Source organism: Pelodiscus sinensis, chromosome 9 (genome assembly GCF_049634645.1).
Source record: "Pelodiscus sinensis isolate JC-2024 chromosome 9, ASM4963464v1, whole genome shotgun sequence".
In the NCBI taxonomy this organism is placed as follows: Eukaryota; Metazoa; Chordata; order Testudines; family Trionychidae; genus Pelodiscus; species Pelodiscus sinensis.
Window position 1 is genome coordinate 1,025,729 of NC_134719.1, and position 12,540 is coordinate 1,038,268.

The following is a 12,540-nucleotide window of genomic DNA, read 5'->3' on the forward strand; positions in this document are numbered from 1 at the left end:
GCCAAGCGCCAGGGACTGGACGGATGCTCTGTCACACGGGATCAGCGTTGCAGTGCGATACACCTGGGCTACGTCTGGACTGGCATGATTTTCTGCAAATGCAAAAGTATTTGTGGAAAAGAGCGTCTAGATTGGCAGGACGCTTTTCCGCAAAAGCACTTTTGGCGGAAAAGCGTCCGTGCCAATCTAGACGCGGTTTTGTGCAAAAAAGCCCCGCTCGCCATTTTCGCCATCGGGGCTTTTTTGTGCAAAAGAAATCTGAGCTGTCTACACTGGCCCTTTTGCGCGAAAGGACTTGTGCCCGAACGGGAGCAGCATAGCATTTCCGCAAGAAGCACTGATTTCAGACAGTAGGAAGTCAGTGTTCTTGTGGAAATTCAAGCAGCCAGCGTAGACAGCTGGCAAGTTTTTCCACAAAAGCAGCTGCTTTTGCGGAAAAACTTGCCAGTCTAGACACAGCCAGGGTGTATGTCTCTGGAGAGGGGGAACCCCCCACAGGCAGCTTCCTCCTTCAGGAGAGGGAACCCTGCAGTCCAGCCCCCTCTGCCAGCAAGAAAGCAGCGAGGGTCGATGAGCTGAGCTGGGACAGCCTGGGGACCTGACCACATGGAGCCTTCTGGGCAGCCTGTCTCGTAAGAAACACCTGGGGGCTGGCTTCTAGCTTCCCACCAGCCCCCTTTGCTGTGCTCCTGTATGTAATGCAAGCCTCTCGCCCAGCTCCAGCTGCTCACCCTGAACGCTGCTCCAATCAGAGCAATGTCCATGCTTGCTGGTTCCTATCCCACCCTGGCAGGGGGGCAGACTCAGTGACATTTTAGGGTTTGTTTTGTTTTCCATCTCTGACTCTCTGGTAAAGTCTGGCCTGGGCCTGTCCTCCTGTCTGTCCCGCCTCGCAGCCAAGCCTTTCCCAGACTTGGAGGACTCTCTATAGCTTTAACAAGCCTTACTGATTCCAGCCAGAGCTCTGGGCCCAATCCTGCAAGGTGCTTAACTCCTTCTGCTGAACTCCTGTGTGTGGGTTGGGGTGTAGACAGCTCAGATTTGTTTTGCGCAAAAAAGCCCCGGGCCGTGAGCTAAAATTCTCGATTCCTCAGGTGGGTGCAGGCCCTTCTGTTCTTCTGGCACCCAGAGAGCTGAGCTCCTTGGATGCTAGAGACGGGCAGAGGGTCATTCTAGAAGGTCGCTCTCTGCAGCCTCAAAGAGCAGCCTGCACTGCACGTTAAGGAAGTTTTCCCCTCCCCTCTGGGAGGTGGGTGGGTAACAAGGCCCTCAGTGCATAGGTGGGGAAACTGAGGCACAGAGCGGCGAAGAGACTTGCCCAGAGTTGCACAGTGAGTCAGAGTCTGCTAGGCCGCCACTCGCACGGCAGAGGCCACAGCCCTTGGGTTCTACCAAGGGAAGCAAACACAGGGCAGCTGGAGTTTGGGGCCAAAGGACTAAAACAAACACGTTTTTAAAAAAATCCTGGGGATTAATCTACATCCTTTTGGGAGCTGGTTTCTTTGAAGTGGCTCAGCAGTTTCCAGGCCTGCCCGTGTGAAATGAATTTTCCTTCTTTGGATGTCAAGGGCAGTTGTCAGGTCGGATTCAATCCCCTTTAGGCTGTTTCGTTTAACACCGGGTTGTTTTGTGTAACATGCCAGTGGAGACACGCCTCCCCCCCCACACCCCCGGTGGTTTTTGCCACCGCAACAATTGCACCAGGAGGGCAGGAGACACTGCGCACAGACGGGTGACACTGGTGGCTGGTCAGATTTCAGTCCAAGTCTGGTCCGATAAGAAACCAGATGGCAGCACCCACTGGAAACTCAGAGGTTAAAAGTCCTCCCAAGTCACCCGGAATTCGACAGAAACCCCCCTCCCCGAGACTTTGCCTGGGAATGTAGCGGTCTCTTTAAGAGCAAGCCCCGCCCCATAGGAGGGCGGGGTTCCAGCGGGTGACGTCAGGCGCCTTTATTGATAAAAGCCTCGGGATTCCCTCGCGGCGCGGATCCAGTGTGTGAAAGTTCCAGGACGGCGCGCCACGTGTGAGGGGCTGGTGGCGGACTCGGCCGGCGCCCCCATGGAGCCCGCCTGCTTCTTGCAGCCTCACCCCTTCCCCGGCAGCCTCATGGGCCCGGACCCGTACAAGCCTTTCTCCGGAGCCGCCCCGCCCAAGCCGAGCCGAGCCCGAGCCGAGCCCCAGCAGCCGGCACCGCCGCAGCCCAGGGCGGCCGAGCCCGCCCGGATTATCGCCGACCCGGTCACGGGCAGGTTTTACAGCAAGGGGCGCCTGCTGGGCAAGGTACGGCCCGTCCCGGGGGGGCCTGGGGTCGAGTCGGCGCCCGTGGCTTCCAGCGCGACCGGGGGGCCTGGCTGGGGCTCCGCTTTCCGTGTCCGGGATCCCGGCCCCCGCGCGAATAGGCGCTGCTCGTGGGCTCCCTGCCGGGGGGAGGGCGCGTCCTGCGTGGGCAGCCAGCCCTGCGTGCTGGGGGCGCATCTCGCGGGCATGCCCGGGCCTACTCGGCTTGCGTGGGGGGTGGGCTCGAGGCTGTCAAACGCCTGCGAGCGGGTGAGTCAGCCCTGCCCGCCCTCCCGCCCTCCCTCCCCGGCGCGGCCAGCGGCCATCGGGTCCCGGGCTCGGCCAAGGGCTGCCCGGGCTCGTGTTCCGGGCTCTGGGGTGGAGGCAGCCCATCTCCGCAGGCCCGTTCCTTTGTCCCCGGGGGCCCGGCACTGCCTGTCTCCCGCGCCGGCCTCGGGCTTCCTTGCCGGGGAGCCGGCCGCGAAGGCCGGAGCAGGTGTTGGTCTGGCGCTGCACGTGTGTCCTGCCCAGCTGGCTTGTTGGGGGGAGGCGTCACGTGGCCCAGCGCGCTCCCCCGTGGCAGGCCGTAAATCCTCTATAGCGACCCCCCCCTCCGCCCCCACAAAGCCGCGTTCGCCCCGGCCCGAGCCATCGGCGGCTCCAGGTGTAACGCTGCGGTCAGCCCCGCTCCGCCCCCGCCCCCAGCGCTGCCCGGAGCTCGCAGCCCCGGGCGGGGGCATTGGAACCGCGGCGAGAATTTCTTTGTTCACCCTCCTGCTCGGGCCCATCGGCGGCTCCGCGAGGACCGGGGCTGTTCCCCGGAAGCGCAGGCCCCCTGCTGCTCCTCGGAGCTTTGTGTGGCTGGGAGGCCGCTGGTGCCGGGCTGGGTGGCTTTGTGCCTTGCACCATGGCAGAAAAACCTGCCTGTGCAGTGGGCTCTTCCCCAGGCTCTTGTCCCGGCTCCCTTCCCTCCCTGGGCAGGACTTTCCAGTTGCTCTCTGCCAAGGCCTGAAGACTGGGCTGTGTTGCTGGTGTGGGGGAGGAGAGACACAGGAGAGACTTTACAGGAACTGAATTTAGAAACTGGCCCGGTGCGGGGCTGTGGCTCTCAGTTTTGATAATAGGGTTTCTAGTGAGACACTGAGAGCTTGGCTTTCTTCAGAGCCCTGTGCTCCTGGGAACCCCCTGGGCAGTCCAGTCCCTCTCGCCCGCCAGGCCTGGGTGGTGACCAAGTGAGTCACCCGCCTGTGTGGAATGCTCCGGTGAGCCCAGAAAGCAGATCTGAAGGCTGGAGAGCTGATGACCCGGTGTAATGACGAGTCTTCCTTGGCAGGGCGGGTTTGCCAGATGTTATGAAATGACGGACGTCTCCAGCAACAAAACCTACGCGGTGAAAGTGATTCCTCACAGCCGAGTGGCCAAACCGCACCAGCGGGAGAAGGTAGGCGGGGAGGGGATGGCTGGCAAGTCAGGCCCCGGGAAGAGCCAAGATTTCACGCTTGCCTGGAGCAAGCGCTCTGCCTAGTGATGGGGCTGATGGGCCGCTTCCTGTTTTTTCAGATTATGAATGAGATCGAACTGCACCGAGACCTGCATCACAAGCACATTGTCAAGTTCTCGCATCACTTTGAGGATTCGGAGAACATCTACATCTTCCTGGAGCACTGCAGCAGGAAGGTACGTGGAGGGCTCGCCCTGCCAGTACTGCCGGGCTGGTCCGGTGTGAAGGAGGCCATAGCTGTCGCCTTTCCCTCGTGCCAAGAGGCCCCTCTTCATTCAGTGCTTGTGAGCACAAGCACGTCTCCCCCCTTGACTGAGGCCTGAGTTTGCACTTGGCCACTTGTCAGACCATTTTGTTTCCCAGCCCTCGCCCTGCTGTGTCATCAGCCGGGTGAGCCGAACGCCACGCGCTGGCCTTGCGTAACCGCACTAAACCCATGACCAGGCTTCTCTTGGCAGGCGTGTTCCTAGATCCTGTTCTTGCCTTGTGCTCTGCCAGCAGTTGGCTCCCTAGAAAACGCCAGTGGGGCTGACCCCAAATCCTTCAGGCCCCCAATGCTGCGAAGGTGGCATCTCTGGGCCTGCCCGGCCCAAATCAGCCTTTCGCCCGGCAGTTATGCCAGCAACTTCTTAGATCCGCCCCATGTGGAAGAGCAGATCGTGGCTCTGAGGCCGCTCTCCGGCCTGCCCAAGTATCGTGCTCCGGGGGCAGGCGGTTGGCTGGTTGTGTGAGGCCGGAGAGGGTTGCTGTGGAGAGACCGGCTGCCCCCTGGTGTAATATGTAACAGGAGGCTGCTCATGCCCATGTGACTTGATCCCGCAGCCTTGGCAGCCAAACTAAGGCCCGGGGTCAGCATGCAGCAAACCCTTGTTCCCATGGGTCTCCCTGCCCTCGGCTAGGACCTCAGTAAGCGGCGTTCCTTCCCGGCCAGGGCCGCTCACCGCTTTGCTTTTCCTCTTCAGTCCCTGGCTCACATCTGGAAAGCCCGGCACACGCTGCTGGAGCCGGAGGTGCGGTATTACCTCAAGCAGATCGTCGCCGCCTTGAAGTACTTGCACCTCAAAGGCATCCTCCACCGGGACCTCAAACTGGGTGTGTGCCACAGCGTCCGACCCGAGCCTCTGATCTGGGGCCGGGGGGTGGAGAATCCTGGGGAGGGGCCGTCCACGTGCCGGCGTCCTCCTGACGTCTCCCTTCCGTTGCAGGCAACTTTTTTGTCAATGACCACATGGAGCTGAAAGTCGGAGACTTTGGCCTCGCCGCCCGCCAGGAGCCGACGAACCAGAAGAAAAAGTAAGAACATCCCGCCGTGCTGGGCTTCCCTGCTCCCTGCCGCCCCGATGCGTCACATTCTCCCTCTCAGCCCCCCCTCCGAAGTCCACCATCTCCTCCTGCCTCCTACCTCCTTGGAATAACCCCCCTGCCCTGCCTGGCGGGAGGGAGTGCAGCGGGGGGATGGCATCTCCGTGGCCCGACCCCATGCTCTGGCGGTAGCACAAGGCTCCGGCGGGTGCCGCCGTGTGGGGCTCGGAGGCTGGCGGGAGGGCGATAAGATCTGCACCTGCTGGCTCCGTGGTGGCGCAAAGCCCAGCCTCGGGGCAGGAGGCGAACGCCTGCCATTGTGGGTGTCTCTTCCCTATGTGCGGTGCCAGCGTAGGGCCTGGTCCCAGGGAGCCTGGTGCGGGATCAGCAGAGGGGTGAGAGGCGGTCCGTGAGCGCCGGGGGGGGAGTTTCTAATCAGGGAAGTCTGACTGGGCCCCTAAAGCGATGGGGATGGGTGCTGGGTGCATTCTCTGGGGGGACCGCTGGGCTGCTCTGGATGTAGACGGTACATCCCAGAGCTCAGGGCTTGTTCTGCCTGCTGGGCAGGGAGCCGCGTGGAGCACGCTTGTTCCCGTGCTCTGGCTTGCTACCGTGTCACTGACCATGCCCTGTCCCACAGGACGATCTGCGGCACCCCCAACTACCTCGCCCCCGAAGTGCTCCACCGGCAGGGCCACGGGCCGGAGTCGGACGTGTGGTCTCTGGGCTGCGTTGTGTAAGTTCCCAGCTCGCAGAGCAGGGTGGGGCTCACGGAAAAGAGGCAGCCGAGGAGCTGCCCGGGCATTGCCGAGGGCCGAGCTGATATTGCAGGGGCTTAGTTGCTGCTTGCGGACTGGCCACAGCGGGACAGATCCTGGGGTGTCTCCAGGGCTGACCGTGTAGGGGGAACTGGGGTGCTGGAGAACATCCGGCTCCTGGTGTCATTCACTGGCACGGGACCCCTGGTGCGAGAGCGCCTTGTTGCTGCTCTGTGTGCTTTCAAAACAATGGAAAAAGTCGGCCGCGGGCGGCCGCCGGTGATCTATTTATATGGGCGGCTATCGCTCCCCGCAGCGCGCTCCAAAACAACCTCGCACGTGGCTGTTTACCCTGGTAAGCCACAAGCTTCCTGTCGAACTTTCCATTCGCTGCTCTGCCGGCAGAGAGGCTCGGACAGGCCCGGGGGAAGGTGGGCTGGTGCGGTGGGGAGCTCGGCCGTGGAGGGCGGAACTGGGGCAGAGTTTAACTCCGCCCCTGCTAAATATAGACCTGGCTCGACTGACATTCCTGCCTCCTTATCTCCGGCGCTGTCCCTGATTGCAGCCGGGAGGCGCGCTCCGGATGTGACTGCAGCCTCCAGCGACCCGGAACCCTGGTGCTTACTCAGAGGCTTGTCATAGGAGGCACTTAGAGCCAGGTGCGGCCTCTGGTCTGCGCACATGTCACTTCCGGGCCGTGTCATTGCTGGGCTGAGTCAGGCAGGGGTGCACACAGGGTCAGGCAGGTGTCTCAGCCCTCACCACGGCTGTGTCCTTCCAGGTACACCCTGTTGTGCGGGAACCCCCCCTTTGAGACCTCGGACCTCAAGGAGACCTACAGGTGTATCAAGCAGGTGGAATACGCCCTCCCGGCCTTCCTCTCCACGCCAGCCAAACAGCTGATCACGGGCATCTTGAAACGCAACCCGCACGACCGCCTCACGCTGGAGGAGATCCTGGACCATGAATTCTTCACCAAAGTGAGTTTGTTTCCTGTGGGCTGGAAGAGGATGAGGAGGGCGGGCCTGGTCTGTGATCGGGTGGGGAACCTCCGAGGGAGAGCATGTACGTCATGGGACGCTGACCCCAGCTGTCGGCAGGGCCTGGTCTGTCGACCCTTAACATGGCTGGATCTCAGCCTGAGGCTGTCTCAGGGCCGGACAATTCCCCAGTGTGGCCCTGTCGCTGCATTGCCCTGGAAACGAGCTGCCGCTAGCTGGCAAAGAGAGGCCGTGGGAAGGGCTGCAGTTTTGCTGTCAGTTGGGGTGATGTGAGGACGGTGAACCAGACAATGACTCTGTCCCCCCAGGGGTACACGCCGGAGAAGCTCCCTCCCAGCAGTTGTGTGATGGTGCCTGAGCTCAGTCCCCCCAACCCGGCCAAGAGTCTGTTTGCCAAGTTCACCAAGACGCTGTTTGGAAAAAGCAAACCCAAAAGTAAGTTCCCTCCCTCTGGTCTGACGTGGCCTGGGGGCCCGTGGCACGTGGCGGGTTCCCGCTGCTGGAGGGTGGCATGGAGCTGGGACGCCCCTCTCCCCCGGGACGGGAACGTTTCCTTGCAACACCGAGGCCTGCGGTGCCTGAGAACCAGGAAACGCAATGGACTCAGCCCGGCCCGCTGGGTACCAAGCGCGGAGCTGGACCGGGCTTGGGCGGGTGGGAGAACAGCAGCCCAACATCAGGCCTCTGCCGCTCCTGGGTGCGTCTGGCACGCAGCCTCCGAATGTCTGGGCTCTGGCCTGCCAACACGCCTGGCCCCCGATGCTCTGCTGGGCCGGCTTCCCACTGAGCCACTCCGCTTCCTCCTAGGTAAGAAGGGCCCCTCGGAGGAGAAGGACGACCTCTCCAAGTTGGTGGCTGGCCTCATGAAGACCTCCATCTGCAGGCAGATGAGCTACAAAACTGTGGAAGGGAATGAGGTAAGAAGGGAGGCTGAGAGGAGTCTACCTCAGAGCCGCGCAGGCCCTGGGGCAAGCGTCGGGATCCTGGTGGGGGAGCAGGAATGAGGGGGAGTCTCAGGTGGGGGGGCTGTTCCCCGGGTGAGACAGCGTCAATATGCCCCATCTCTCTCCAGGCGGCCCCCTTGGCCGGTCAGAGCACCAACTGCAGCCCCGTGGAGACGCTGGCGGAAGAGGGCTCGCGCAAGTCTGTCTCCAGGTCCATCCGGGGGACTGTGGCCAGCAGCTGCGAAGGTGAGCGGGGCTGAGGTGCTGGCCTGGTGGGTGGGCGGGGAAGCTGCTGCTGACACTTTGCCCCGGGGGAGGGCACGGCAACCCCCGTAAGAACCCCAGCGACACCAGAGGGGTTTGGTGCTGCCATGGGCCTCGCCTTTCTGGGAAGAGCAATGTCTGGAGGCCAGCTGAGCGTGGGGGGCGGAGGGGGAAGGGCAAGTTACTGTAGACCCCGCACCTCTTCCTGTGACTGCCTGGCTCTAGCTGATGTGGCAGAGAATCCCAGCAGAACAGCAGCCCCGTGTCGGTGCCATGAAATCCCAGCCTTAGGCCTGCGGGGAGGGGCTGTCTGGCGTCCTGGAACCTCCTCCGGCTTCCAGCCCAGCTCGCACCTCGGTCCCCGCCCCTCAGGTGCCCTCTGTCCTGAGGCCTGAGCCCTCAGCAGGCGAAGGGGGCGGGGAAGCTGCCTCCCGCGCTCGGGCGTGGCTCACAGGCCTTTGTCTTTCCCCTGCAGCGCTTGACGAGGGCGTCACGGCCGCTGCGGTCGCCGACTCCGCCGTGGAGCTCCTGACGCGCTGCCTGGCCTCCATGCCGCCAGGTAATGCGGAGTCTCGGCACGTCCCCCGGCAGCCCTGCCCGTGCTGCAGGAGGGGCCGGGCAGTACCTTCGGGGGGGGGGGGGGGGGGGTGAACCTTACTGCGCCGAGCGAAAGCGGAGGGGGGAAAGAGGTTGGCTCTGGGGGGGGGGGGGAGGGAGTGGCTACCTGTGGTGGCACCTTCCCACCTGGCCAGGGTGGATAACGTGGTGGGAGCAGAGGGCAGGTTGGCTGCAGGGCGGCCGGCTGGGGCCAGCGAGGTCCAGGCTGCCTGGTGCTTGCGAGCCTCCTCCGCAAGGCGCCCATCTGCTCACAGCCCCTTCTCTTCCCCCACCAGCCGAGCGCAACCCGGCCTCCTTGGCTTGCCACGAGCACTTTGCCTGGGTGAGCAAGTGGGTGGACTACTCCAACAAGTACGGCTTCGGCTACCAGCTGTCCGACCACCGCATCGGGGTCCTCTTCAACGACGGGACGCACATGGCGCGCTCGGCCGATCGGAAGTGAGTGCGGGCTGCCCGGATGTCCTGCCTCAGGCATGGGGGGTGGAGGCCGGGTCTCCGGGCTTCTTCCTGCCCTGGCCGCAGCGAGAAGGGGGGTCCCCCGGGCTTTGGCTGGCAATGAGCAGGTTCTGTGGCCCACACTAGGCCCCCTGGGTGGGAGAGGGGGACTTGAGAGCCTGCTGCCCTGGCAGCAGGGAGCCGCTGGAGACAGGCATTCACCGTGTCTCCCCCCCCTTTCCCAGGACGGTCCATTACAACCTGACCAACAGCAAACACTTCGCCTTCCCCATGTCTGCCATCCCGGAGCAGCTGCAGGGCCAGACCAGCATCCTGCAGTACTTCGCCTCCTACATGGAGCAGCATCTCATGAAGGTGAGAGGCCACCTGGGCCTGCCAGGTGCTGTGGGGTGGCCTGCAAGCCGGGGGGCACGGAGTAGGGGGCAAAGGGGACCACAGTCCCACAGCTGGAGATCCAAAAGGAGTCCAGGGCTCCCTGCCACTACTCTGGCGGCACAGAGCCCCGGGCCCTTTAAATTGCCGCTGGAGCGCTGCACGGTGTGCTCCTGGCAGCTGTAAGGACGGGCGGGGTGCACCATGGTCCAGGGGGTGCTGAGCTAGCTGCCTGGCCCCACCCTTTCCACCTGAGGCCCCGCCCCTCGCGGAAAGGGGAGCCTGTGGCATTGTGCCCACGCTGGGAGAGGCAGCCGGGCGCGTGCCTGGGGGAGTGCACCCAGGGGCCTTGAGCTCAGCCGGGCGCTGCCCAGAGCCTCGCAGCCAGGGTCTGGGGGGGACGCGAGAGGGTTCCTTGCCCTCGGCCCAGCTCCCGGAGAGGCGCTGGCCGGGGCCGCCCCCTCGCCTGGCTGGCTGCGAGGGCTGGAACCGGTGGCTGAGGCTGACTCCTTCCTCTCCCAAGGGGGGAGACCTGCCCAGCATAGAGGAGGTGGAGCATCCCGTGCTGCTGCTCTTGCAGTGGGTGAAAACCGACCAGGCCTTGCTGATGCTCTTCAGCAACGGGACGCTCCAGGTATGTGTGCGTGTGTGTGTGTGTGTGGGGGGGGGGGGGGGTCTAGGGGCAGAGGGCATCTGCTGGCCTGGTGCGCCCCTGGATCCCAGCTAGTCTGGGGCTGGCTCTCCAGAGCCACCGCACTGGCTGCTCCTGGCAGCTGTGGAAAGCAGCCTTCAGCGCCTGTTCAGGCTGGAGTGTCCCCTTTGGGGCTTGGGACCCTGCTCTGGTCAAAAGGGTCGTCTCAGGGCTCAAGCGCGGAGCAATGCCCTCTAGGTCTCGTGCTCTAGGAGCTCCGCTAACCCGTCGGCGGGAAACCTTTGTAAGGGGACGGGGGCCGAGTAGCCAGCCCCTGGTTCCCAGCATGGGCCCCGTAGCTCATTGGCCGTGTGGCTGCCCTCCTGATGGTGGGGCAGGGTGTGGGGCGGCCCAGGAAGGAGGGGCCGGCGCAAGAGGCGGGGGGAGTAACCCTGCTGTGTCCTGTGGCTCTCCTAGGTCAACTTCTACAACGACCACACCAAGCTGATCCTCAGCAAGCCCGACCCCTCCTGCCTCCTCACCTACGTCAACAAGGCCCGCAACTCCTACACGTACAAGCTGAGCAGCATCGCGGAGCTGGGCTGCTCGCCGGAGCTCCGCGACCGGCTCACGTACGTCCTCACGCTCCTGCAGGAGCGGGCGGACGCCTAGGCCGCTGCCTCGGGAGGCGCCTCCTTGGCTGGAAAGCCTTCCCTGGCCGTGTCTGTGAACGGGTGACCCCCTCCTGCTGCCCGCGGAAGCCACTGGAGAAGCCAAACGATCCAGAGGCCGCTCTGGGCAGCGGGGCTGGGGGGTCTGCTGCCTCCTGCCTGTTGATGCTGGAGCCGTTGCACCGGGACCTGCCGGCCGCCTGCTTTGATCCGAGGAGGTGGGGGGTGGCGGGGAAGTGACACTTAGTCCAGTTTACTCCTGTGTAATCGTTACACAGCTTGTCGTGCACGGGGGTGGGTGGGGGAGCGCGGGGGGCACCTGCTGCTGCTCCCAGGCTGAGGAAGCTGGGGAGGGCCGGAAGGAACAATCCAGGCTTGCAAGGGGCAGCACACGCTGGCTCCTGCTTTGCCCAGTGTCTCGATGTTCAGAGGCCGGGGGGGGGGGGGGGGGGGGTGTCCTGGCCTCAGAGCTGGGGCTGGAGCCGGAGGGCCGTGTTCCTTCTGAAACCTCCCTGTTCCCCAGCCTGGCCCCTGTGGGGGGAGGGTCTGGGGCCACCTGCCCGGGCCCCTCAGCTGAGCTCCTGTTTCCAGGGCCTCTCCTGCAGAGGCTGTGGGTGTCGGCGGGACGGCTGGGCTTAGCTGAGCCTGCCCTGAGAGCTGCACGGGGGGGCCAGGCAGCCTGGGCACGGCCGGCCCAGGAAACGCTTCCTTCCACTTGAAACTAGCCGAGCTCCCTGCTCGAGGTGCTGCAGGAGGCCAGTCGCTACGGGGGCCCTGAGGGGACAGGGCAGGGGAGAACGAGGCCTCCCTCACAGGGAGGGGTGATGCTGCCCAGAGCGCTAAAGCAGAGCCATAGTGTCCCCCCCAGGCTGGCCCCACTTCCTGCCGTGTGGGGAGACCTGCATGGTCGTTACACTAATGAGGGGCAGGGCTCTCTCTCCTGCTGAGGCTTGGGGGGGGGGGCCTGGCGTAGGCCCGGGACCCACTCTCCCTGGTCAATGCTCCCTGCCTTCAGAGAGGGGCAGACAGCCCCTTTGCCAGCCTGGGCCTCAAGCAGGGCTGTTTTCTTCCAAACACGGGCTGGGGTGGCCTGAGGAAACTATTTATGTATTTGTATTTATATGGAATTATTTATTGTGCCCCATCCCTGTCTCATCTGGGCCGTGCCCCTGGGTCCGGGCCCCACCCCTAATAAAAGTGTTCCTTTTTGTAAACCCGACCGTGCGGCTGCCTGAAGGGTGGGGGGTTGCTGTGCTGCCTTGGGGAGTCTGCCTCTTGCTGGGCCAGGCCCCCCCAGCCTGTGCACTGAGGCCGGAACCTCCCCCAGGGAATAATCTACCTCTGTCCCCCCCCCTTCCTGCAGCTGCTGCCCCAGGCTGGGGGTAGCTGGCAGAGCAGCAGCCACTCAGCTGTCCCTCCCTGGGGCACATGCAGAGGGGGATTAGGTTGGGGGGCAGCCCTGAGAGTGGTGGGGGGCCCAGTGTGCCGGGAAGCATGTGAGCTGGAAGTGATGCTACTTCCAGTGGTGGGAGACTATATTACTCCTGCCCTGAGCCAGCCCCCCCACCTCCGAGTAAAACCGGGGTGGGGCACAGGGCTGGCAGCAGGGAGTCTGAGCATACTCCCCCCCTCCCCCCCGTGCCTCCAGCTGTCATGCTGGCCTTGTCCCTATGTGCTCCGCGCCCCTGGTGTGGGGTAAGGGAGGCCTCGTCCCACCGTTCATTCTCGATGCTTCCTTTCA

The 12,540-nt window shown here is 63.8% G+C and overlaps 1 protein-coding gene across 1 annotated transcript; it reads left to right on the forward strand.

Annotated features, from left to right (window-relative positions):
* Positions 1 to 1,973: 1,973 nt before the first annotated feature.
* On the forward strand, positions 1,974 to 12,210 carry PLK3 (polo like kinase 3). Its single transcript, XM_075935831.1, has 15 exons — positions 1,974 to 2,284; positions 3,615 to 3,722; positions 3,842 to 3,958; positions 4,745 to 4,874; positions 4,988 to 5,075; positions 5,725 to 5,820; positions 6,624 to 6,822; positions 7,152 to 7,278; positions 7,651 to 7,760; positions 7,916 to 8,033; positions 8,527 to 8,610; positions 8,945 to 9,107; positions 9,350 to 9,479; positions 10,021 to 10,131; positions 10,606 to 12,210. The coding sequence occupies exons 1-15, from the start codon at positions 2,063 to 2,065 to the stop codon at positions 10,798 to 10,800; spliced, it is 1,998 nt and encodes a 665-aa protein (XP_075791946.1). The 5' UTR covers positions 1,974 to 2,062; the 3' UTR covers positions 10,801 to 12,210.
* Positions 12,211 to 12,540: the final 330 nt, after the last annotated feature.